The 27,310-nt window shown below is 48.5% G+C and overlaps 1 protein-coding gene across 3 annotated transcripts in view; it reads left to right on the forward strand.

The window, feature by feature from the left end:
• Positions 1-1,670: 1,670 nt before the first annotated feature.
• The window catches only part of Shal (Potassium voltage-gated channel protein Shal), a 227,743-nt gene continuing 202,103 nt past the window's right edge, over positions 1,671-27,310 (forward strand). For all 3 annotated transcript variants that reach the window (XM_065455567.2, XM_065455568.2, XM_070538952.1), the window contains exon 1: positions 1,671-2,800. In XM_065455567.2, the coding sequence (XP_065311639.1) occupies positions 1,686-2,800 (1,115 nt within the window). In that variant the 5' untranslated portion in view covers positions 1,671-1,685. The remainder of the gene's footprint in view (positions 2,801-27,310) is intronic.

Below are 27,310 nucleotides of genomic sequence, written 5' to 3' on the forward strand. Positions count from 1 at the left end.
TGAAATAAGAGAGAGAGAGAGAGAGAGAGAGAGTAAGGCAAATCGGTGCACGAGTAGTCTGTAGACACTTCAAATAGACAAGTTATGGAGTGTCTAAATTCATTTCTTTAATGGTGCAGTGGAAACGCATGACTGAGTCTTATCCGGGGCGACAGAGTGGAAAAGACACAAATAACGAAAGCAAAAAAAACCACTTTAAAGCATCCAAACGCATTCCTTTAAGAGAGGAAAAAAACAGCAAGCCAAAAGTTTCCAAGTTGAGAAATAGTGAGTAAAATACTAATATAAGGAGCCATACTCTTCACCTCTTTCAACTTCCTTGTCGATCGGTGTCTTTGTCACATTTCTTTTTGTTCTTATCCCACCTATGTTTCTATGATTTATATATTGAGCTTAAAACCGACGTTCGCTTTATGTTCGATGCTATCTAGTTCTTTCTTTCTTTGTTTCTTTCTTTCTTTCTTTCTTTCTGTTTCTGCCGTACCACTTAGAGGAGCAGGTGGAATCTCTCTCTCTCCCTCTCTTTTCTTTAGGTTGCAAATCACAGACTGGCACTGCCCGTCCTGTCAGTGCTCTCGCGCGCTACGTGACGTTCATGAAAATAACGCTGACGGGTCGTGCGCTCGGCCACAGGCTTCCCGCAAGTTTAGCCAATCGGCGCCCACTGAAAGCGGTGCACCGAAAGTAATCGATCGATGTAGGAACCGGGAGGCGGCCGGAAAATTTGTATTGGTGCGTTTTTTTCAGCATCCTCTGGCGGGCCTTTGTGCTTCAAAATAGCGTATGAAACTGACCGAATTGACAACGAATTCAGGAGAAAAGAAATTGATTACATTCCACTGACCAACATTCAGGGGAGCGAATTCCTGTAAACGTGAGACACACGTGTGGTTCATTTTCGCGTGTGCTTTCCAAGTGACCCACACAGAGAACAGGGGACCACATAAGATGAAGCTCATGTGGCCTGACCTAATCACAGACTCCATCTGTTGCATTTGACAGTTTAGCGATGTTTTCTATTCCTTGTGCACGTTCTTCCACTGCCTGTAAAACGTCCACATATACCGTCTTACTTGGCTTCTTCCCTAACTGTCTGCATGCATCGCTAAAGCGATTCTGCAAGGAATGTTGAAATACGCCTCTTTTTGTAACCCCGACGGTATTTCGACCGACCGGAACGTCGAAGTTGCGAACGCGTATTGGGAGCCCGACGTCCACTCCGAGCTAAGTATTGTCGTTCTGTTCAGGAGCGGTGGCTTCACAGCGGGGCACGGAGAGAGCCTAGGCGCCGAGGGCCTCCGGTCAGCTCCGGCCAGTGCACGTCCGAGAGAGCCCGACACGCGCGGGCGGCGCACCACCGGTTCCGTCGGGGCCCTTTGTGCGAGCGGCGAGATCGAGAGCCGGCAGCTGTTGTTGGCGCACCGGCGAGGTGTACGCTGTTCGTCGTCGTCGGCGGCGGCGCTGTGGTCGTGCGCCAGAGCGGGTGGCGCTGGCGGCGTGGTGCGTCGTCGCGAGCCGGCGCCGCTGCGCGGAGGAGGGAGGGGGGAGGAGAGCGCATGCGCCGGAGTCGTCGCGCAGCAGTCGCCAGTAGCGGCGGCAAGATGGAGGCCCGGTGCCCCTGCTGCAGCGGCAGCGGCAGCGGCGGAGGCGCATCGCTGCTGCGCTGAAGAGGCGCCGGCGGCGGCATGGCGTCGGTGGCGGCCTGGCTGCCGTTCGCCCGCGCGGCCGCCATCGGCTGGGTGCCCATCGCCAACAACCCGCTGCCGGCGCCGCCGGTGACGCGCGAGCGGCGGCGGCGCGAGGACGAGAAGTTCACCATCAACGTGAGCGGGCGCCGGTTCGAGACGTGGCGCAACACGGTCGAGAAGTTTCCCGACACGCTGCTCGGCTCCAACGAGCGCGAGTTCTTCTTCGACGAGGAGGCACGCGAGTACTTCTTCGACCGGGACCCGGACATATTCCGGCACATACTCAACTACTACCGCACGGGCAAGCTGCACTACCCGAAGCACGAGTGCCTGATGGCCTACGACGAGGAGCTGGCCTTCTTCGGCATCGTGCCGGATGTGATCGGCGACTGCTGCTACGAGGACTACAGGGACAGAAAGCGAGAGAACGCCGAGCGGATGCTGGACGACAAACTTTCCGAGGGGAACGAGAACGCGCAACTGGCGCACTCCACCATCAGGCAGCGCATGTGGCGTGCCTTCGAGAACCCGCACACGGGTACGGCGGCCCTGGTGTTCTACTACGTCACGGGCTTCTTCATCGCCGTCTCCGTGATGGCGAACGTGGTGGAGACCATTCCCTGCGGACACGACTCTCGAGCCGGCGGTAGCCGCTCGTGCGGCGAGAGCTACAAGGTGGCCTTCTTCTGCCTGGACACGGCCTGCGTGATGATCTTCACCGCCGAGTACCTGCTGCGACTGTACGCAGCCCCGAACCGTTGCAAATTCATGCGCTCCGTAATGAGCATCATTGACGTTGTGGCTATCATGCCCTACTACATAGGTCTCGGCATCAAGGACAATGACGACGTGTCCGGCGCGTTCGTCACCCTACGGGTGTTCCGCGTGTTCCGCATCTTCAAGTTCTCGCGACATTCGCAGGGCTTGCGCATCTTGGGCTACACGCTCAAGAGTTGCGCATCTGAACTGGGCTTCCTCGTCTTCTCGCTTGCCATGGCCATCATCATCTTCGCTACGGTCATGTTCTACGCAGAGAAGAACGTAAAGAGCACCACCTTCACCAGTATACCGGCCGCCTTCTGGTACACCATCGTCACCATGACCACCCTAGGGTAAGCGCGCTATTTCCATTTCACCGTCCGCAGCTCGGCTCCTCCTGTCGGAGTCTGGTGATGCTGCTTCCTACGCATTCGTGCTATGCGGGCGGCACGCTCTGCAGGAATGTTCGATGGATTGAAGACCAAGCGTCTTGCAACTACTACTCACTCGCGTTATTACATCGCTAACTTGCACGAACCGCGTCTTCCCGCCTCGAAGCACAACTATACTGCCGATTAAAAATGACTTACTATAATTAAGCTTCTCAGTACCTCTCACCCACTTGCGTCTTTTTTGAATGATACACATAAATTAGGCCATTGCAAATACCAAGGCTGCTTCGTCTGACAACAGGTCAATATTTTTGAACAAGCGTCTAACGTGAGCACCTCGTTTCGCTCTCTAGTGCATTCGTATAATTTATTTCTTGAGTCTAGCTGTGAACGCAGTTGGAAGATGTCTGTGAACATACTCCAACACAGAACCACTCCGCCTTTAGAGCCAAATTGTGGGTCTTCGAGGCATCACCACGTGGAAAAAAAATATTCCATTCCCTGAACGAGCTGCAGTGCCTCAGCACCTCAAGGTCAGCTCATGCCGCCTGTTTCGCGACAAAGCGCGTTAGGCCTTTCGTCGTTGCCTTTCACGACCGCCGCCAGTGATGTTCGCCCTGTGTTATAAACGTTACAAAATTATTGCGTTTGACGCCAAATTGCTATTCTGCTGCAAAAAATGTACTTCTGCGTTGAATGCGACGTAAGTTTCAAGAGAGGTTACCTCAATATTTGAATTACGAGTGCATTCACGCAGTGGTGGATTTTCGTTTTCTTTTGTTTTGGGTTTAAACATTTCTGTTTTGCCGTGGCCATCGGGTCAGTTGGTCATTGGGTCATTGCAATGCCAACTATTTACTTTCTTTTGCCTCACGCATTTCCCTGAAAGAGCAAATAGTGTTGGGCTGCTGAGCACGAGGTCGCGGGATCGAATCCCGGCCACGGCGGCCGCATTTCGATGGGGGCGAAATGCGAAAACACCCGTGTGCTTAGATTTAGGTGCACGTTAAAGAACCCCAGGTGGTCAAAATTTCCGGAGTCCTCCACTACGGCGTGCCTCATAATCAGAAAGTGGTTTTGGCACGTAAAACCCCAAATATTATTATTTGAAAGAGCAAATATTTATTTTAGAAGCATTAATGGATAAAAGTAAAGCGTACACTGTACCGACATTTCTGCATTAAAATAGCAAAAAACAAAAAACCGTGTCGCTACCATGATTGTAAAGTCTGAATGCGCATCGCGCTGTAGTCTTCAAACACCTTTGGAGTACAGGTTCATCAGGCAGCCATCTAGCTGTGCAGTTACTCGGATGCCTACAGCAGTTGCATTTTTTAGCTGATTTAGCAAAAGGACACAAGTTCTATGCGCTCACGTGACTTCTTGCTAAAATTTTTATGTGCTCTTTTGTGTGCGGAAGGTCACACCTGCTCTCTTTGCCAGTTTTGTTTGTTATGTGCCGCTGATGATACCTTGTGCATAGGGCGTTATAAAATGCTTTTTTTTCTAACGTTAAAGCACAATTATTTTAATTTAGTGAACAGAAACGGCCTGCAATCCAAACCCGGAGACACGTAAGATTAGCATTTAAAGCGATATTTCTACCTAAATTCGCACGTTGTTGATGCTGTATGATGTCTTATGTTTTCTAAGAATTTTATTTTTGCTCACAAGGGCGCACGAAGGCTCTACAAAATCTGAGTGCATCGAATTGGAATCCCAAAGACGAAATAAAAATTAATAGTACCCTACAGTACGAGCAACATCATTATCATTATATTAATTAGAGCGATGTTTTCAGTAGCACGGTAGTTTCTGCATGTGGCCATAAAAAATTTCTCGACACCGCTGCTGGGACGTTTCTATACGTTTATATATAAAACACAAGAAGTTCACATTGTTTCTGTATTTTCTTTCTGCCACTTTACGAAAAGGATGACAATTTTATTAAATTTCCGAACAAGTTCCCTTAAAGTAGCGCGGAAAATATGCAGAATTATGGGTCTACATGCGGAATATTTTATTCATTCACAAATTATGATGAACCATTAATTAATGTGTCAAAGTTGTGTAATTTCATTTCAAGGTGGAGGATATTTTATAGAAAGAAAGTCAAGCTGATATGATATGTCGCGCATTTTATAGCGAGTCCTCGTAATTACAGAGTATATTAATCTTAATTTTGTGCCCGGTGATGCATGTTGCGTTTAAAAAAGTAAATAAAAAATAAATTGTTTGCGTCACAAAAAAGGAAAAGATATTCCTTGACAATAGGTGATGGAACACCGCTAGTCGAACATGATATATAAACATAGTGGTGCATTCAGTAATTGTGGTGCATTCATTAATGTCGTACATTCGGTGCAGTGAAGTGAAACGAAGACATACTGTGCGTTCTGAAGGTTTAATTTACCTGAAATCAAGTGTCTGTGATTTTTGTCTCGCAAATAGCGCGCACAGAACTGGCAAAAAACAAGTCGCGTGCGCAAATGTGTACACCGTTACAGAAGGGGATGGATTGGCGGAGACGCCTTTGTTCATGCTGACCCGAAACTAGGAAAAATAAGGAAAAAGAAACACGTTGAAAAGTATTGAAGCCGCTTCGCATGCAGACGTGCACACAATTCCGTTAAAAGGCTACTTGGCTAAACACACACGTACACTGCCCGTGCACAAACTATCCCCGCACATCTTTTCACAAAGAACGGTAAAACAGGATAGCGCCACAAACGAGAACGTGGCCTTGCAGAGATTGATTTGAATAACAATACAAAAGAAAGGCTAAAGGAGTTTTGCAGACGCAGAAGCCCATTTATCAGTTGACCAAAGTGTGACATACTGTACATGTTGCATCATCGCATATTGTCACACAAGCGGTGACTCTGGTATGCGTCTCATAACATTTTTGCTTAGCAACGTGGAAGAAGTGCTACAGTTTCTCTATATTAATATCCATGCAGCGTAGACATAGAGAGAGAACGGAAGGAAACCCAAGGAGGTCAATCTGGCTCACGTCCAGTTTTCTAGCCTACGCATGGGGAAGGGAGTACAGGGATGAAAAGAAAGAAAGCAGAAGAAAACACTTAAGCGCCTAGGTTCAAAAGAAGCACAGTTATGGATTGACCCATAATGACTCGTGTGTGTGTTTATTTGTTGATTTCGGGACGTACAAACAGGTGCCTGTGACGTTCGAAAGAAGGGTTATGGTGAACGAAACTTATTTCACTGGTTCGGTTACGAACAACTGCGCTGCTGAAACCTCGTGTATACTGTTGCATTGTGTTTAGTCACTGCTTATTTTTACCTCGACGTCGTGCATGTACGTCTTAGTGTGTGTATGTTTTGAAAGTTTCTTGACCCTTCCGGCGGGTTGAGTGAACGAACCACTCGCATCTCAAGTGAAGTTCGTTTAACGGCTTGCACTGCAGATATTTTATGTAACGTCGAGACATCCAGAAAGCGCCTAAGGTTTTGGTGATTCTGTCGACTGGTAGGGTTTCAGTATTGGGTTGTTCTTTATTTTACTGGCGGTAGTCGCCAGCAGCAAGTTATCGGGTACAGCTTTAAACGTTCTCGACGGCCATGCTTGCTAAAAGATGGAAGACGCAGATTACGCTGACAAAGTCGTAGGCTGTGATGACCGGAAGCGTTGTTCGTGCTTATGCATGCGCAAAACTGTACGCGCTTCGTTTCTTTCCTCGCATTTTGCGCATTGCGTCTGTGGATTTAGGCTTATCGAAACGAACGAGCTGTGATGGAAGCAAACAAAGCAAGACGACATAGGCTGTTCCTTCTACTTGAATATATTTTGTACGAAGTGCTTATTAAACGCCACTTTGCGAATGTCTCGATACGAGGTAACCGATGAAAGGGTCATGTCGATCACTGCCCTCGGTGGAGTTTTAGTGCCTTACAGAAGCACCAGCAAAAACAACGCATAAATTCGAATGTCTCAAGCTCTGCGTTTGGTCCGGAACCATTGAGTATGCACACAGCCGAGGTAACAAACCTTGTTCGAGACATTGGTTGAGATATTCGAAGTGTCAGCGATTATTTACAGGACTGCTTACTCGTCAGGCGAGTTACTAGACGTAATTAATTCGCTCCGTCCGCATTTTAGTCATGCTTTATTACGCGTTACAAATGAATGCGATGGGACTAGCGCGTGAGGAGCACTCGTGCTCCTCCTTTTCATCTCAAACCTAACGCTTTTCGCGCCCTCAAACGGCAATCACAAGCAATGCGCTTTTTTGGCGCATTTACTGCGTGGCATTGTCCCGCGTCAGCGTTTTCATGTCCCATTGCGCGATAACCATGCTCCTTTCTTGGCCTAAACGTGACCGCGCTGTTTCCGCTTTAGTCACTAAGCTCACGGCCTAACCTATCCTCACTCACAATGAGGCTATCACGAGGTGTAAAAGGGAATCGACAACGCCGGTCGCCGAAAGTAAATCGAAGTTGCGTTCTACGAAGTTGCTGGGTAATTGCCGCGGGGCGGACCACTGCGACGCCAAGGCAGCACCGCACCCGCGCTCTTCCACCAGCGAGTTACTAAGCTTTAGCGTCGCCAGTGGAATAACGTTAAATTCAACCATGCAAAACTGGCGGACGCAGCCGGGAAGCAACATCGGCCAATGGACGCAAACCTTCTTTTCGAAACGCAGGTTACGGAGTCACCACCGAATGCACTGTCGACGTAGGTCAAACTGTACCTTGTGAGGGAAATATTTGGGTTTGCATTTCAATTTTATTGAGCTACACGTAGTCAAGATACGGGCATGCCTGCAATAATCGCGCTAGTTCCCGAGGTGACGTGCAGTTATAAATTCAGCACATGCACATCGGAGGCGAACTCGTGCTTACTAGAGGAGATTATTGGAGATTATCTCCAGCTGTTCTGAACATTGTGTAGTGCGGACAAAAGAGAATGCTTAGACACTCTTTTAATACACACTCTTAAGATAGTCACTTAAGTATCCCTACGTGATTTGAATGCCGAAGCATGATGACTTGTCTAAGTTATCACCTTAAATTAAAATCCCACCTTAATCCACCTTGCTCTAATTTGTACCAGTCTTAATTCACTTTAACTCACTTTATTGCACCTGAATCCACCTTGATCCGCCCTAACTCACCTTAATCCACCTTAAACCACCTTAATTCATCTTGCTCCAATTTGTACCAACCTTATTTCACCTCAATCTACCAGAATCCACTTCAATCCACCTTAATTGCACTTCAATTCACGTTCACTCACTTTACTTCACCATGGGACTTCGCAGTGCGAGCCGCAGCAGGTCGAGCGCCGGGAGCGTGACGTCATTACTTGGTCACGTAGGATTGATACCACTGGATGATAACGATGGACGTCGGACGCTGGATTTCTCGCTTCATGGGGCATGTGAGGCTTTCGCCTTAGTAAATGCAGACTAAATCAGTGCAACTAAACCTCGTTTCTTTTTAAAGCGCAGTGCGCGCACAAGTCTGTTGTGATGCGGGCAGGTTGAGCCTCCGCGGAGACCTCTTTTCATCCTGTCACCTCGTTCGTGCGGCGCGAGTTGACGGTGTGGTGACAGTCGCAAGGGACGCGGAGGGCGAGCGCGCTTTCACCGAGACTGTTGTGTGCACTCTCCGGGAAAATCTTGAAGCCGCGTCCCCGAAGGAGAGGAGAGAAGATGAGCCGGAAGCGAACGAGTGAATATGGAAAGGGGCGTGGGGGCACAAACAAGAAGGAAGAAACAGAGGTGTCAGCTTTCTTTTGGTGCGCACTGCACCGCTCTTCCCCCGATGGAGATGAAGGCGGCGGCGGGCTCGCGAGAAAACGATCCGCTTTTGCCGCCAGGCGGTGCGTTCACACGAGAAGCCGTCTGGGGCGCCGCCGTTCGCCGTCTTTTGTTTCGCCGATCCTTTATTCATTTATTCGCGCCCGGGGTCCGCCACGCGGTCGTAGTTAATGTGCTCGCCCGCCTACCGTGGTGGTGTTCCTCTTTCGCGGTTTTCATTTTTTTTTGCGTTTATGTTGTTCCGTGGCCCTCGTCCTCTTCGACACTTCTCCGCAGACCTCTCTTCCACTCCCTTTTACCCCCTTTTTGCACTCACTTACAGACACACACACACATCAGTGGGGCAGTTTTTTCCTGCGACCCTTTACCGGGGCTACTCCGCAGACCACTGGTCGTTGTTTTGTGAGGCAGCGAGCATGCTTCGCGTGAGTCTGGCGCCTAGCGTTCTGCCACTCTCTGTCCTCTCTGCTCTCTCTCTCTTTCTCTACTCTGGCTGTCCTTGCTCGCTGGCGTCCATCTCGATTTCTGTTTTTACTGCCTTTTTTTTTCTGTTCTGTTTTTATGTATCTCACTTGCCCCCGGCACTTTCTTTTATCTCAGCAGTATGTCCTTACGAGCTCCATTTTCTCGGCGCGACGGTTGACCCGCGACAACCTCGACGCTGCATCTTCTTCTGGGCCGCGCTCTGTCAGCAGCGCGCGATGACTGGCTTCTCGCCCTCAACACGCCTGTTTCCCGACTACCTCTTCCTCGTCATGCGGGCCATTGGGCCTTCGTCCTCTTATTTTCTGTTTCCCTTTCTTTCCCCTTCGGTGGCGCGGACGTGTTCGTGATTCAGCGAAAATGCGATGCCGCGCGCTGTTTTGCCTCCCTATTTTCCCGTCCTGTCTTCCGGCGCAGTATACGCGCGAGCGTGATTCTTCTCCCCTCCCGTTCCTGCGCTGAGAGCTGTCTAAAACTGGGGCGCTGATGGAGACAGAGCTGTAACGCCTCGGGCGAACGCCTCCGTCGAATGTGAGTGGAGCGGGCGCTGCGCTGGTGTGAGCATCGTGAGGCGTAATCCATTCGTGAAGGACGTGTTCGGACACCAGGACGGACGTCAGGACTTGGCCCAGTTGGTCCGGCATTAGCCATGGTACAGCGGCGCAAAGAACGTGAACGAAAGAAAGACGTAAGCGCCTGTGTGTGTGTGTGTGTGTGTGTGTGTGTGTGTGTGTGTGTGTGTGTGTGTGTGTGTGTGTGTGTGTGTGTGTGTGTGTGTGTGCGTGTGACGTCTCGATTTCGTCCATGTCTTTTGTTCTGGTGCACCATTCGCAAAGTGCTCAGGCTGCTGCGTTTATGATATAGAGGCTGGCCGGAGAACTCCATGGTACCCTTGCCTTCGTTTTTCTGTATTTTCTCCCTCCCTTTCTTTCTCTCCCTTTCTTCCGCTTTCTATTCCCCTTTCCCCCACCCCCAGTGTGGGGTAGCAAACCGGATGCTGTTCTGGTTGACCTCCCTGCCTTTCCTACCCTTGTTTTCTCTCTCTCTCTTCTGTATTTTATTTACTGTGACTTCAGTTAAAAGTTGAAAACTGGGTTCTTTGTGTCTCTTCGTCCGTCCGTACGCCCGTCCATCGGCGCGTTCTTTCCGTTACGCCTACGGCGACGGCCGACGCCGTCATGGTCAATCGCAGCCGTCAAGACAGCTGCTTATCCTCAGCTTTCCGCCATCATAGAGCCAAGAGAAACAAAACTTTGTTCAGCATCCCGATTCCAATTCACGTTTCTTCGGTAATGTGCTGTAGGAAGCGGGACTATGGCTCAACACTTAGGCATGGTGATTTGTGCAAATGTATTCCGGCCCACACAGACACTGAAACACAGTCTCTGCATGCATTTCTGACGTCAATATAGTCAATACTGTAGCGCACAGAAAAACAAAATCAAATTGTGGAGTCTTACGTGCGAAAACCACGGCACGATTGTGAAGCATGCCATAGTGTGGGACTCCGGATTGATTTTGACCACCTCTGACTGTTTAACGTACGCCTAAATATAGGTACGCGAGCATGTTTTGCATTTTGCCCCCCGTCAAAATAGGACCTACCGCTGTGGCCGGGATCAAAAACACGACCTCGAGCTGAGCAGCGCAATGCCGTAGGCACTAGACTACACCGTGGCATGTAAAGCCGTAGAGAACGAAAAAGAAGTTGGGTGCGTTGCAGAGAAGCAGCAGTTCTTGAGAAAATGGCCGTGCCAACTGTGAGGGCCTGCTGCTGTAGCAGTGAATCAGTTCAGAGGTGGGAGAATCGCTGAAGTCTTCACCTTTCTTTCTTTCTTTCTTTCTTCGCATGTGCTCACTGCCGATCAATACACGACAGCTTGCAACTGCTCGAGAGTAAACAGCTGACAGCATTGGAATCCATTAAAATTTGCCCTGTTCACCATATTGAGAACAAATGTCTTTATGCAAGTTGGAGATGGGGGGCGGGGGGGGGAGGAGGGTCAGATTCGGGGGGTTACGGTCAAAAATACCGACTATCATCTTATCTGCACGTGGACGATTTGGGTTTCACGCATACTTTCGGGGACTACGATTGGGTAGCTACAAACTAACCAATTTATTTCGTTCCTGATCCATTTCGGTTTCAGTTCTAGTCGGACTCTTAACGTCGATTTGCATTTTGCATAAGAAATGGCTAGCCAGAGTAAAAGGCCCGAGCGCAGTTTCACCGATCCTAAAGGGCCAAAGACTTAATCACGTAGCGTTGAGTGATTGCGTGGCAAATTGGTTGGTTGTTGTGAAGTTAGAAATATCGGTAACCATGGCGTGTCTCCAGCGTTTGCACAACGAAAATTGGTTTAAAGCACAACAAAAAACGACGTGAGTATAAATGAGCTTATTATAGCTTGCAAGCACATATCAAGCACACGTGTTGCAGTAATATGTAAAACAAAAAATAAGAGAGGGAGAGAGAGAGAGAGTGAGAGAGAGAAAAGCGCAATTAACAAAGACGTACAAATCACTTTGTGCGATGTTTCCGAGGCAGGTCACAAGATGTCGCCAATGACGTCAAGTGTGGCTAAGCCCAAACGAATATCGAGCTAACAAGTGCTCGAAAGAGCAGTGGAGGAATACAAGAAAGAAAAAGAATCCTTAAAAATGAACAAAACTGAAGTATATAATAACCCAAACGTTACAAAAATGTAATTAGGTGTTCATGCTAAGACACAGGATGAATAAGATTTGGGAGCGGACTATCAAGCGCTCGCAGAGCACTTTGCCTCACTGACGCGTCGTCGCATGGTCCAATCAAATTTTCGCAAGTAAGAGTGCCGTAATCCGGGTGATTGATCGCTGACCTCCAAGCCGTTCTTTGGGTCTCGTATCACAGTGTTGAAGAGGAAGAGCTGTTTGCGTGGGCGTCAAATAAATCGAATGCGTTATCTCAGCGGCTGAACGCGAGCAGAAAAGCCTTATTCCTTAACACGCTGGAGAGCTCAACACTGAGTTCGGCAGTGAACAAAACCAGTTTTTGACGCCATGTTCTTGTCACCTAAAGTGTAGTGAATGTAAATGACAAAAATAAAAAAAAGAAAGAAAAAAATACATGGTTGTGACGTTCTATTTGCACAACGGGATGGAATGCAAAAATGAAACAGAAAAGAAAACGTTAACTGCGTCGTCTGTCGGTCATGAATACATCAGTTTCATAATTCAGGAATTTTATCATTTAGAACTCAGACGGAATTTCTCACAAAATTTGCGCGAATATTATGAGAGGAAAAAAAAAAACCGCTTATTCAATACTCTAATAGCAATGCACTGCATGTCCGCGAATTTCAGTAGCAACAGAAATTGGCATCTGCCATCTTAACACAAATTATCATTAGTGGAAAATAAAGAGAACTGGACGCTTCTGTAGACAACTGACCAGAATCGTCGCGTGCTATTGAGCAACAATAAAGCACGTGTTGTCACGTTTTCTGCACGCACTCTTGGCCCCACTCCAAGAAAGAAGCGTGAACCGAAAGGCCAAGTGTGATGACGCAATGACTGCACTGACGGCCACTCCGGGCCACTACAATCTTAAACGAATGTACACCCTTTGGGTTGTATACCTTTACACACAACGTCATCTGTCTTGCTTGCGTTTCCTTTGTTGAAAACGTTGCGCTCGCTACTTTCTTGTCGAGAATGCTCTGTCGTGCTGGTAACGCGCATGCCGTTTGTGATTTGGAAGTACCGGGCTTGCAGCGTTAAAAGAAAGGAAATGCGGACAAGACAGATGACGATTATCGTTGTGTGGCAAGATACGACACAGAGGACGTAATTTCGCTTAAGAGTGTATGACGTCTACCTGGTCCAATAAATAGGTCGCCTACTGCGACGGTGTACTCATATCCTCCGGGTACCCTGTGGTCCGTGCAAAGGCAAACGCCCGTTTAGCGGGGACCTCCACATCGGTGTCGCGATTCGCGACATGGCATCAGAAGAGGCGTCGTGAGACAGGTTATGGCATAATGCGCAAGGATATGCAACATGCTGAATGCGCACAGAATGCAGTTACATCACTAAGCTTACTTTTCGCATCATTTCCAATGTGTATGTGCAAACTTAATTTAACACTGAAAGAAACGATGTAATGTCAACCAGACGAACGTCCTTTTTGCTGCCCTACATTAGTGGCAAGGGAAAGGGGGATTGAAATCATTGAAGAGTCAACGTAAATGTTTTAGGTACAGTTTCTTTTTAGTTTAGGTTATTGATTTTTTTTTGCGCTTGGTTTGCACGCGGCATAACATCATGATGGATCTAAATATAAGCATGCCGGCCCGTTTCATAGAGATATTGCAACAATGACTCATAATATGTGTTGTCCATCTCCCCTCTGGGTTACACTTGTAGGCTCTGGTGACTCCGTGTTTAACTATTGTTGTACCGGTCTTCTTTGTTTTCAGTCATTTTGACACACTCGGCAACGGCGTTTTTTTCAGTCGCAGTGCATGTTTCAGGTCGTTACGGGTTGAATTGCAGCGTACACCCGCGAGTGAGATGGAGCGCATTGGGGCAGATTGCTCTTCACGTCCCCTGCCATTGACTCAGTTCAACCGTTACCTGCCTACACGTGGCTCTCGGCCGCCGCGGCCGGCAGTCGAACCTGCAACCTCGTTCGTTCTCAGGAGTCAAGCACCGTAACCACTGAGAACCAGCGTCGGGTAAGCAGGGCGCAGTTAAAATTGCAGGTGGTGTTTTGATTCTGCTGGACTGGAGAACCTGCAGAGAGATAGGCTCATTACATAAAACGGAATTACAAAACATTACTATATGGGAAGGAGGGAGTTTGCACCCCGTCACTGTAGGCTAAACAGAGCACGAGCAGTTGCACTTAGGCAATTACAAACTCAGTCTTATTATTCAACTGCACTAATAAAGGAGTGGTATGCCATTGCAGACACGAACATTACCTGCAAAGCACGCGAAAAGGAGATACGCACGCTCGAACATATGCTCTGGAATTGTGGGTCGCTCGGCCCGGGCATTTCCCGGAATCGGTTTTTGGGAATGATTAGATCCCACGATCATATCCCTCAAGTCCTGGCTGTCCAGTACGCCATGTGGTAGGGCTAGGAGGCTTGACCTCCCGGTCCCAACATGGGACTAGCCAGGCTGGTGGCAACACCTTGTACAGAACCAGAATAAAGTTTCTTTCCTCCTCCTCCTCCTCCTCCTCCTCCTCCTCCTCCTCCTCCTCCTCCTCCTCCAGGCCATACACAAAGCCGAACCTACTGACGCCACCAGGGCTCATTACGCAAGTCGCGACGCCGAGGCCGAAGAAAAAAAAAAACACTAACGCGCGTGTACGACGACCGGGGTATAATATTTATTGGCGTGGCACGTTACCGTGTGACCCGGGTGGTCGTTTTTTTTTTTTGCACTTGATCTGTCAGTAGCCGCGTTTCGCAAGGCGTGTTCGTTATATGCAGCTGCCGGTCGGATCGCGGGCCGTGGCGCATACGCAGCTGCGAAATGGGGAGGTGGCGACCAGCGTGCCCTGCGTGCTTTCGCCACTATGGGGCGTCCTTTTGTGAATTTCGCGCGTTTCTTTTTTTTTTTTTCAACTCGGCTCGTTAGCGTCGTTCGTTAATTAGACTCACGGGTCTCTCCAGGACCTGTCTCTCTATAGCTTCCCTTTACTACTTATTTTTATGCGCTGCCGTCGCTATCTGTCAACCCTTCGCAGCGTTGCAGGCCCGTCTTGTCCCTGCTTTTTGTTCGCCGTTCCTGAGGAGACCTTTCGAGGCACTTTCGCCGCGGATTAAACGCGCCAGCTCGCCGGAGACGAAGAAAAAGCGGTAACCTCTGTGACGTTTTCGCTAAAGCCGGCAAAATAGCGCGTTTTGTGCCAGTCCGCAGGCACCGCTTCTTTTTTTTTTTTTGCTTTGCAGCGATTCTTTTTCACGAGTCCATTCTTTTCACACTTCATTAGTGGCTCGTGCAAAGTCTCGCCTCCGCTGTCCGCTATCAACGGGATAGGCTATATGCCTGGATGGATGAGAAAGTCCTACCCTCTCTCTCTTGTAATCTCATCCCCCCCACCCTGCTGGCGCTGAGCCGTGCTCCCGCATGGGTTGCAGAAAATAGTGCTAGCCTTTCCTCCTTCCCCACAAGAACCACTCTCTCTCTCTCTCTGGATGAGAAAAAAAAAAGTCTAGAATTAGATAAAGGAATTGTTTACCAAGAGCAGAATTAGATGAAAAGATTACTTAACAAAATACAACCTCAGCTGCTCGGGCACGCTTTCGGCACGCGGGGTTAAGATGGATTGTTCGCAGGGTCGTGAGAAAGGGAGAGACTCTATTTACAAATGCCACGCGTCCTAGGAGCCGTCGGCGCTGGTACCATGTTGTCACGTGTTTCTCGGTAAATCCCATAGGCGTGTTCAACATGCGGTACGGGTGGTCGCCGAAGCATGAATAATATTGAAACCTAATTACGGAGGTGTAACGTCCACAAGCATCACACGGGCAAAGGGAGATGCCGTATAGCGCGGGACTTCGGGATAATTTCGACTACCTGAGGTTCTTCACCGTGCACATAAATAAAAGTGCGTGAACGTCCTTGCATTGAGGTGGGCACCATCAGAATGGTGGGCACCGTGTTGTGACGTCGAATCCGCACCCTGGTGCAACCTTGGCTGCCCGAAATCCGAAACACGACGTATAGAAACATCGCACAGGTGGCCACAACGCATTCACGACGCGCGGAAAACGCCGGAATTTTATTTCGCGCACCACAGGAGACGGATCACCTGCTGTTCGAAGTCTCGCAGGCACCGTGTCTCGACGGATGCCATGGCATAGGGCGCGCGAGGTTGAACCCATCGGGAAACCGCCGACCTTTGTCTGCACCCTACGCAACGTAGAGTTTCCTACAAAGATTACCAGGGAGAACTGTGGCGCTAGTGTCTACGGGAGTGGCAAGCATGTTGCTCTATCCAGCATAGAAATGGAATCTTTATGGATTTGCCTAAACTCCGTCCTTCTGTCTTCAAAATAAAAAAAATATTTATGAGGTTTTACGTGCCAAAACCACTTTCTGATTATGAGCCACGCCGTAGTGGAGAACTCCGGAAATTTCGACCACCTGGGGTTCTTTAACGTGCACCTAAATCTAAGTACACGGGTGTTTTCGCAATTCGCCCCCATCGAAATGCGGCCGCCGTGGCCGGGATTCGATTCCGCGACCTCGTCCTCAGCAGCCTAACACCATAACCACTGAGAAACCACGGCGGGTCCTTCTGTCTTCAAACTATTTTGCGATTGCAAATCGTTCATTTTTTTTCAACAATATATGTAGTCGAACGCCTCTGCAACGAACGTTTTTTTACAACGAAATGACCCGCGTAACGAAATATTTCGCACGTCCCCGCCGAATTCCTGTCTTTCGTGTGTATTGCGAATCCCTCTACAGCGAAGACCACTGCAACAAGTTTACCTGTACAACGAAAGAACATAGGCGTCCCCGAGGGCTGATTTGTTGGCTTACTTGGAACGCGCGTAGCGGCCCCGCCACTTCCCTACGTAGCCTCCACAAAGGAGCGGGGCGCATGGGAAGCGTCGGTTGACAACTGACACCGTGCGGGAGGCTCCGGATGGTTTGAGCGTATTGCGCTAAAAAAAAAAAAAAAAAGCCAGAATACGCAAATACGCATGTGCGCTGATTTATTTATTTATTTGTTTATTTATTATACCCTAAGGGCCAAGGGCATTAAAGAGAGGAGTGGTGTTAATATACAAGCAAAACGCAAAGGAAAATTACCATATTCGCTCATAATACAATGTTAGTTATATCATTGGAAAAAGAATACATAATATATAAACATGAATATGAATATATAAATGTGAAAAACCAACATTACAAAGACCCTGTTCATACATTATTAGCTAGAAAATTTCGGAAGTGTTGGTTATCACTGATAGATACAGCATCAGAAGGAAGGTGATTCCAATCGCGACTAGTCCTGGGCAAAAAAAGAGTGAAAGAAATGCTTAGTATTGCAAATGTAATTTCCAAGTTTGTGGCTGTGGTCGATGTGATGGGATCGGTAACGTGGCCTAGAGATAAACTGGTCGTACAGAACAGGATGATAATAGAACTTACGAGAAAGAGTTAGTCGGGAAATTTGGCGGCGCGCAGACAGGGATGGGAAGGCAAGACTAGGCTTCATGGCAGTAACACTGGCGGTTCGATTGTAGTTACACAAAATAAACCTAACGGAGTTATGTTGAACCAGTTCTATGCCGTTACAAGTTTATCCTGACGTGGATCCCATATTGAGCATGTGCATTCTAGCTTGGAACGTATTAATGTTTTGTATGCACCAATATTTTAAGTAACGATGGCGCTCTAAGGAAGTTACGACGTAAGTAACCTAACACGTGGTTTGCGTTGCTAATTATATGTTCGGTGAGAAGGTTCCAGGTTAAGTCAGTGGTAATGTGAATGCCAAGGTATTTGTACGAGGTCACTGATTTTAGTTGAACACTGTTAAGGTAAAAAGGAGATGTGGAGGTCTTAGTGCGAGAAATATGCATTGTTTTACATTTGCTAGTGTTAAGTTCCATTAACCATGCTCTGGAGCAAGTAGCAACAGCATCAAGATCAGACTGTAAGAGGGTAGTGTCAATGACAGTTCTTATTTCGTGAAAAATAACACAGTCGTCAGCATATAAAGGAACGTAAAATTTTAAGAGACACGCCAAGTCATTGATATAGATAAGAAGCAAAAGTGGTCCAAGAACCGATCCCTGCGGAACGCCTGGAGAAACGTGGCTAAAATCAGAGCAGCACTGATTCGCGACTACAAACTGTGAACGATATGTAAGAAACAATTCCATCAATTCAATCAAATTCAATTCAATTCAAGTTGATTTAGTTTATGAAGCAGTAATCTATGTGAGACCTTGTCAAATGCTTTTGAAAAATCTAAGGATATGCAATCGGCATGAGATGATCGATCTAAGATTTGGTTCGACGCATGAGTAAAAGATATACGTTGCGTCTCACATGAATATATTTTGCGAAAGCCGTGTTGAGCCGCGCCAGAAAATGAGTTTGATTCCAGAAAGTCAACTAAGTTACTGTAGATTGCATGTTCTAGTATTTTGCAACAATATTAGTTGCCTTGGTGTGCTTGCAAAAACTGCCAGTGCTTGGAAATTTTAGAAAGATGAAGCGTCATAAATGACGTCGCAAGAACGTCTGAAGCCATAAGAAAGAAGATTGGAGAAATCCATGTTGACTGCCCGTCATTTTTATGGTGGCTGAACAATCGCGACGCCAGACGTTTTTCCTCTCGTAACTTTTGCAGAAACTTTTACGCCACGCATGTACAATTCGCTCGCCTCTTGAGAGATGCCTATGACCCACACGGATCGTTCCTCTCTCCCAAATAAGGCACTAAAATAAGCGTAAATTGCGTGACGCGTACGTCGGGCGCAATTTCAGCGTGAGCACCGTGAAAAATCTAATCAAACCTGCTCTATTTTCCTTCTGTTAAGACACAGAAAGAAGGACCGTGAGAAAAAGCTGTTTCTTTAAAGCAGCTTGACTGGTTCACAGCCCCGCAGACAAATTTCGGAGCTGTAACATAACTACGGTAAGTAAAAAAAAAGAAAGAAAAAAATGGCTGTGGCTTAGGTAAGGTTAAGCCCAGGATGCGAAGCATACTAGCCTTTATTTTAGTTGTTGAACCACTGTTTAGCCTGGTGAACTGCTGTTGCTTGGCTATATTTGGTTCGGCTAGACGAAGAAACAACTCATTCGTTACTCTGCTTCGCCTTCAAGAGTGGAACGCGACAGCGTTCCCGTCGACCCGCCAAGGGGTGTAAGACAATGGGCTACAGGGCAGCGACTACGCCCCCCGCATTGGACGCGGTGAGCGTCGAGCAAAGCAGCGTTCAGCGCGGCAACGAAATGTGCGCCTGAGCAAGAGACGCACGCCTTAGAAACAGCTCGTTTCTAAGGCAACACCGCATTCACTAGAGGCGCTTTTGTACCGCTTTGAAGCATCGTACTCGTGGCTCAGTGGTAGCGTCTCCGTCCCACACTCCGGAGACCCTGGTTCGATTCCCACCCAGCCCGTCTTGCAAGAGTTGAGCCAAAGCCACTTCTCCTCTGTCGTGACGTCACGGTGTCACGTGGTTTCATGGCGACACCGCCGCGCCTGAGGAGCTGGGTTGAGCTCTCGTAATATGCTTCGCATAAAAAAGGAAAAAGGTAGACATTTACGTTTTCCGAAATGTTGTTCCATTCTCTATAGCGTCCATTCTGTCCGCGAGTAGGTCGAGAATCGCGAACACGTGGAAGGGAAAGCGTCACACTTGTTTTCCGCAGGCCGAAACAGTCTGGTGCCGGCCGCGGGAAGTTCTTCGATCGTGCGTTGGAGCAGGCCCAAGTGAAAAAAGCGGCGTCCCCAGACTCTCATAAATATGTGCAACCCCGCGTCTCACCTGTCTAGGGAGCGTGAACTGCGGCCTTCAAGAGGGCGGAGAAACGACACTTATCGGTGCTGTCGGGCTCGAGTTAAGTGTCTGGAAAACTGAGAGGGAACGACCTTCGGTGGGACGGCTAATGAACGGCACAGTTAGAGCTTACCGATCGGTCGTAATGTTCTTGGGTGACGCTGACACCTCTGTATATGCGTATGCGGCGGTCTTCATTAGCGGCGACAGAAGAAACACTTTTGCCCACAAGCATGACATCGAGCACACTGTATACAATGGTGCGACGTGGACGTATATATATATATATATATATATATATATATATATATATATATATATATATATATATATATATATATCTGTTGGAGTCATTCCACCTACAACCTTTGTTGTCGACTACCTGTACTAGGAGGCCCGCATGCGTCTTTGAGCCGCGCTTGCATGTATAGTGTAGTCAGTACACTCTTAGGCAAAGTTACACCCTTTGGCTTGCCCCTTCTTCCACACTACAATAATCGCCATTTGATTTGATGCGTTTCCTTTCTTTAACGCTGCGAGCCCGGAACTTTCCAGTAACGAACGGGACGCGCGTTATCAGAAGGGGCACTCCAAAGGGTGTAAACTGTTCTATGCTGATAACGCGCGTGCCGTTCGTTACTGGAAAGTACCGGGCTCGCAGCGTTAAAGAAAGGAAACGCATCAAGGCAGATAACGATTATTGTTGTGTGGCAGAAGGGGCAAGCCAAAGGGTGTAACTTTGCCTAAGAGTGTATGTCTCCAGGATCCAGCAGCTCACTGTTTGCAATCTCCTCTAGCGGAAACACATTCCTTTTTTTTGACTTCCTTAAATTGCGCCGGGGTGCATGAATATACGCGAACGCCTTGCAGACGAGCAAAAAAAAAAAAAAGGTGAATCATTTAGCAACTTTAAATCGCGTAGTTGATGCGGTTTTTGATGGTATACACAGTGTGACATTTGAAAGCATCGGTGTTGGCCGACCATATGTGTCATTGGAAGGTATACTTATCCTGTTATGAGCGCTATGTCGTTTTTTTTTCTGTTTAAATGACGCTCTGCGGACATTTTTGTGGATTCCGTAGTTGGTGGCGATCAAACTTGAAGCTCAGTAAAACTTCATTTGGGCCTGGTTGGTATACATAATTATGAACTTAACGTTACAGCGCAAACACCTAAGACAAACCACAAAAAGATAGACACGACACACGCTGGCGCTGACTAACAACTCCTTTTTTTTTCCTTCGTCGTCGATGCATATATATACCTGCGCCTGCGCGGTTGTGTGGCTTAGGTATATATATGCATCGACGACGAAGGAAAAAAAGAAGTTGGTAGTTAGCGCCAGTGCGTGTCGTGTCTGTCTTTTTGTGGCTCGTCTTAGGTGTTTGCGCTGTAACGTTAAGTTCAAATTCGAAGCGTTGTAAGCTTTAGAAAGTATTTGTATTGTGGCAGAGTTCACCGTTTCGGAGCAGCAGAATCCAAGGTCATGTTGGGCAACGCCGATGTCCGCACACGTTAAGGGCCCTTAGCGGCATCACAAGTTGCCCCCACTGCTTTTGCAAACAGCAGCCTAACAAAGCTTGTTGACTGTACGCGAGACATTTCGAGACGAGTTGCAGCAACTGTGCCCACGGCCAGCCTGAAGCCTCGGGCTGCGTCCGATTACTTCGACGTGGGCTTGCACCACGTGACCTGACCGGTGTGACCGGGCGCGCATTATCGTTATACTGATCCCGCTTCGGCACAGCGGCGACGATTCGTTTCGGGGGACCGCTTAACCTTCACATTTTCTAGGCGTGGAAATGCGACCTCTCCGGGGCCGCAGCCGTTCCCAGCAGCGGCTTCCCTCTTTCCTGCTCGACGTCAGAGCCAGGGCTTCCTCCCAAGGTTCATTCGCCGCGTGGAAGGTACCCAGGCCCTCCGCACTGCCGATGCAAAACAGCGCAAGCCAGGAGCTGGCACAACTTTGGGGGAGGGGGTGGGGGCAGGTGGTGGGAAGAAAATGGCGGAGGAGAGGAGGTGCGAGGGGGGGAGGGGGTGGGAGCAGCCGGCTCACCACGGCTAAAGTTAGGCCCGGCGGCACTAAAATTAGCGGCGCGACATCTCCTCGCGGGCTCATCGACGGCGCATCTCGCGGCTCGGTCGCGTATATTTAGCGATCGCGCGTCGAGCGAGCAGGCGCTCATGACACGGAAACGAGCCGAGATGTGGCCGCCGCTGCCGCTAACGCCTCTGGCACGATGACGAACGCTGTGCACGGCCAGACTGCGTGCGCGCGCCTGCTTTGTGCTCTGCGCGCGGCGTGCCCCGCGCGAAGGTGCATAGTTTGTTTCCTCGGGCTCCGTGAAAACAAGCTCCGAGGGAGGGAGGGAGGGAAGGCGAGGGAGAGAGGGGGCAGAGACGACGCGGCTGGCAGTAAAGGGCGTTCTCCTGCTTGCACTCGTGATTAGCATAGATGAAGGCTTGCCACCCGGCTGCGACGGGTGTCAGTTGCGTCACGCTTGCGACAACGCTGAGCGATGCTTGCTTAACCCCGTGCTCGCCCCTGTAACTGAGCTGCGATTTGGAGATACGGGGCCGGCGTTCCCGCGAGACTCTTCTTCACCTTCGTTTTTTTCTCTCTTGCGGGTTTCTCTGCAACGCGATGGGAGAGAGTTGTGAGATATTTGCGCTCCGCTGAGCGTTAAATGGGCGACTCCAGACACACCGCGCTGTCGCTTATAGCCTGGCACGTTCTGCTGCTGTGCGCAAGGTCATGAGTTCGGCTGTCAGCCATGAAGGCGATAGTCCAACGAGGATAAAAGTTCAAAAACATCCGTACGCTGAACTTTATGGTGCATGTTGATAAACTCGGAGTTGCAGAAACTGATCGGGATTTTTCCATACGGCGTACCGAATAGGCAAGGTGTCGCTACTGGACGTTAAACAAGTAGTCGCACAAAATACATTGTGCCTTTTTTTTCACCTTTAGGCAGTTATCGACCCCTCAGTGAGGTATGAAGTCTTAGTATCTCTATAGCGCTTCAGTTAACTTAATTACACCACATTTTATATCGAGCAATTGTAAACGCGCCCCAACAGCAGCGGGGTCTAGTACTGGATATGCAAAAAAAAGAAAAAAAACAGGAATTGGGGGTTCACGTGGCATCACAGAACACTCACGCGCGTTCTAGCGAACCCGGCGTAGCGGCTCAAGGCCTTACAATACTCTCCCCGCCGAAGACAGGACAAGGAGACAGTTTGCAATAACCTTTAAACAACGACGCCTTAAAGCGTTTGGAGATGACAACTGTACCAAGGACGTCATGGAAAGGCTAGATACAAAACAGGTCAAGTTCGGCGTAGTTCAGCGTATGTAAGAGCCAATACGCTGAAGAATTTCATAGCTTAAGATATCCTCCACGTGTGACGCAGAGTGACTTAAGAATATTGATCATTCGTGCGGCAGAGTTCACATAATTAAACTTGTTCGAAGAGTCACCTCATCTAAGGACTGTTTATTGCTAGTCTTCTTCTTCTTCTTTTTCTTTCTTTTTGATGGCAGCTGCTGTATAATCGTGTTGCACATGGTTCTGATCGATGAAGACGAAGAGGCTGCCGGAGTGGAGGTGTTTCAGCTCCGTCTATACGAGCATATATTTAACGAGAAGAGGTCGTTGGGCGGTGGAGGGGAGGATATTTGTAATTATGGCGTGATATTGAAACTTTAGAACCGCTCAAAGAGCGGTGGAAAAAAAAATTAAGGGTAACGTTAAGAGACAGGAAGAGAGCGGTGTGGATGAGAGAGCAAACGGGGGTAGCCGATATTCTAGTTGACATTAAGAGAAAAATGGAGCTGGACAGGCCATGTAATGCGCAAGGTGGATAACCGGTGGACCAGTAGAGTTGCAGAATGGGTGCCAAGAGACGGGAAGCCCAGCCGATGATGGGAGAAAATTAGGTAGATTGATAAAGTTAGGAAATTTGCAGGCGCAAGTTGGAATCAGCTAGCACAAGACAGGTTTAATTGGAGATCGCAGGGAGAGGCCTTCGTCTTGCAGTGGACTTAAAGATAGGCTGATAATGATGACGACGATGACGATGATGACGACGACGACGACAATGATGATGATTGAAATTATGAACCTTTCCACTTCCCAGAAACAAATGCGAAAAAATTCGGTTGTGGGCTAAGGCAGCGAGCGTCGTCGCCTCGTGCTGGATTAAAGTTTACCCCGATTCTCTTCAGTTCTGTATGCAAGAGTGGCCCTGTTGTTCAGCTGGGAACAGAGCGTCGGCCATCTATCTTTGTTGAGAATGGTTTAGAAAACAAACAAACAACGAAGAAAGCCCTACGCGATCTAAAGGTATACCGCAGGAGCGATAGCTTCATGAACACTACGCACATCTCGTAGGAAGTCTGGTATCGTGAGCCGAGCCCCCCGTGCTTCTTTTCTTGTACATACATGTACAGGAAGTTGAGTGACGTGCGGCGCGAGGAAAAAGCGCGGGTGTGAAATGTATTCGAGAACGAACGTGAACTTCAAGCACACGGCGCTGAACCCACTTGGGACCTCAGGCGAGCGCGGAGCGATACGCTTGAAAGAGAGGGAGATGAAGTAGAGGGAAGACAGAAAGGTCAAGCAGGGGTTATTTCTCATTCCGCTATCCTGTACTGGGAAAGAAGAAAAAACGTACGAAAGACGAGTGTAAAGAAAGAGGAGGAAAAAGTACGGAGACAATCAACTACTGCGCTCTTCGCGCAAAACTGCTCTTTCGTTGCAGCAACGGTGGTTCTGCGTTAGTTCGCTCGACTCGCATACCGCACCGCATAGGTAGGAACCGGAAGGCAGACGATAGTCATACGGCACTGCAGAAAACGCCTCTATGCAACTAAATGACCGCGATTCAGAAGGATTCCGTATGTTCCCACCGAATTTATATTTTTTGCATGTGTATTTAACCCTTATACAGCGAAGACCACTGCACCAAATTCACCTGTACAACGAACGCAGTTAGCCACCGCCGACGGCGAGCAGTCGGGTGCGCCTGTTTTACAGCAAAGTAGCCTGCATATATGAGGGTTCTAGTACATGGAAGATTCTTGCACCAATGGTTGAAGACTACATAGTTTATGTATACAAGGTCTTCAAAGCTATACTAACGGTAATATAAATAAAAACGCTATGCCGGCTATGCAAAATCTGCTTGTCCAGGCAATTTATGTGATTTAGTAAACACAACTGTCCCCACAAATCAGAATCATCAAGCACATAATCATCAAAGGCTTCTTAATCACCCTCCCTTTTCTTCTTTTTGCTGTAGCGATTGTGGTATAGGTTTATATTTGAAACGTTCAACAATCGTATCTGGAGGCAACTTCACTTTGATTCTTCTTGAGTGCTTCTGTACCGAGATATTCATAATCAGATTTGACACTCGATCCATAATTCGGAGGTGTGGAATGTCGACACGACGACAAGGCCCCATTTCGACGTAGCTTACTGCGCGTGGTGGCAGGTCGTTTACAAGAAGCAGATAACAGCTGCGCTCTTGCTCTTGGCTGGCGAGAACAATCAGCGGCTGGCTTTTTCCCTTTCCCTTTACTCAGACATATAGACTGAAATCGTCGCATTTCGTGACACATCGGGCTTCGTTAAGCATGGCCCAGCACGTCGCACATCGCTACACAACGCTTTATCTGCGCAACGCTCATATTATCCTAGATTCATGCGCGTGGCTTGAAAATGGCTCAGGATTTTGTTGTTAAAGTCGTCGTTCTGCTTCTGGAAAGTTTCAAAAGCAGAAGTTCACATGAAGATGGAGGCACGAAGTGGTTAACTGGGGTGAAACAAGAATTTGTTCGGAGCCAACGTCTCGACAAGGTGTCGTCTCTTCCAGTGCTTGGGAAAAAAAAGAAGAAAAAAAGAAGTCATTCAAGTTATGCCGCATGGACTGACCAACAGAGGTTGCACGACAGTAACCAGCAGACCGCTACAGAAGAGACCAACGACCACGCCTTACGTGTGTTATCTGTGTCAACAGCTGCAGAAAACAGTCGGTAAGTGAGCCGTTAACGCAACATTCTGGGATAGCCCATATACCTGTGCTGACCGGATCAGGAACAGTGGTTGGGTCGTGTTTCTGGTGGAATATGTTAACGGCAGCGGCTTGATGTTCGAGGAAAGCACGTCTATAGACTAATGAGGACACCTGGTTCGGCACGTTCTTAAACACCAAGAGCAGTATGTCACCGCGATGGCCGAGTGGCTCTTTTGGTGAGCGCTATAGGTCACCGGTGGGTTCGGTTCCCCATCGCAGAAGTCGAAATCCGATGGGGAGGAATGCAGAAACGCTCGCGTGTCATGATTTGGCCTCCAGGTAAGGAGCCCCGGGCTTTCGAAGTTATTCCGAAGCTTTCCCCTTCCCCATGCTGTGGTGTCCCTCATATCCAACTGCGTAGCTTCTGGAGGTTAAACACCACGATGTGCGCTTTTTTTTTTAAATACTGTATGTGTGTTCGTTTCTTTCTTGTCTGCATTCTTATCGTACCTATTTTTTTAAACGTCTACTTTCAAGTGGACCATCAAGCTGCCGCTGTGACTGGATAGGCGGCGCCCAAACCCACGCCCCAGCAATGACTCACTGAATAACAGAAGCCAATCTCGAAGGTCGTGCTATTGCTTACTCCGTGCGCCGGAAGGGAAACGCGTCAAAGACGCCATGATTTCTACACCACCTGTGCTTATACTATGTACAGAGCACGATTTCGCCCGGCCAGATTGGGCAGTTTGATTGAGGTGTGAAGCGTGCGCATTGAGGCTTTCAAAAGTGATGTCCTTTTTGTGTATACTGTATCGGTGGCGACGACGCGCTCACACAGACGTAGCTGGCGCTTTCGAGAACTCTTACAATCACAGTGCCTGATGTACACATTATTGGCAGTGAGACGAAACGAATTCACCGCGCAGTAGCTCCGAGACACAAAAGTAATAGGAAGCTTCCACATATGGAACATCCTCATGCGGTTGTGGATCTTCCACGTGCCTGCAACGTCATGGTCACATCTACGAAGGCAGCTTCCTGTCATCGAGTAAGCAGCCTATACCACTACAAACCATGACATGAACGACAGACCAGACTCTTTCTCTCGTAAAGACAGTTCGCCTAGACACCGCTGCGGCCGGACTTCAAGCTCGCGCCCTCTGGATTAGCAGCGCGACGTTAAAGCCCCTACGCCACCACGGTGGGTTTTTATTCCGCTATACTTATTATGCAATGCTACGAAACGGAAAGGGAAGGAAAGGACATAAAAGCATCAGCTCAGGTCGATGCCTGTTGAGGCCTCAGGGATTACGTGAGACCGGCTGTGTCCCTTGCGATTTCTTTAATACGCCCTCCCCCCCCCCCCCCCCCTCATACTATCAGTGCGATGCACTGCGACACAAGCTGTGGCACTCGAAAGTACAATGAAGATTTCGTTCGAGACTTGGCAGACGACCCTCTAATGCGGAAGGACGAACAGCACAGAGACACCCGCATTAGAATAATCGCGCTGGCCAATATTGCCGCCGGGCTGTAGCAAAAGGTTCAAACGCTATAAGTGACAGGGACGATGGGAGCGTACGCACAGCAAGCACTCCACTCGTTTCACTCTTGTTCTTTTTTGCCTTTGAACTTCTTTCAGCGTGTACTATAT

Source organism: Dermacentor albipictus, chromosome 5 (genome assembly GCF_038994185.2).
Source record: "Dermacentor albipictus isolate Rhodes 1998 colony chromosome 5, USDA_Dalb.pri_finalv2, whole genome shotgun sequence".
Classification (NCBI taxonomy): domain Eukaryota; kingdom Metazoa; phylum Arthropoda; class Arachnida; order Ixodida; family Ixodidae; genus Dermacentor; species Dermacentor albipictus.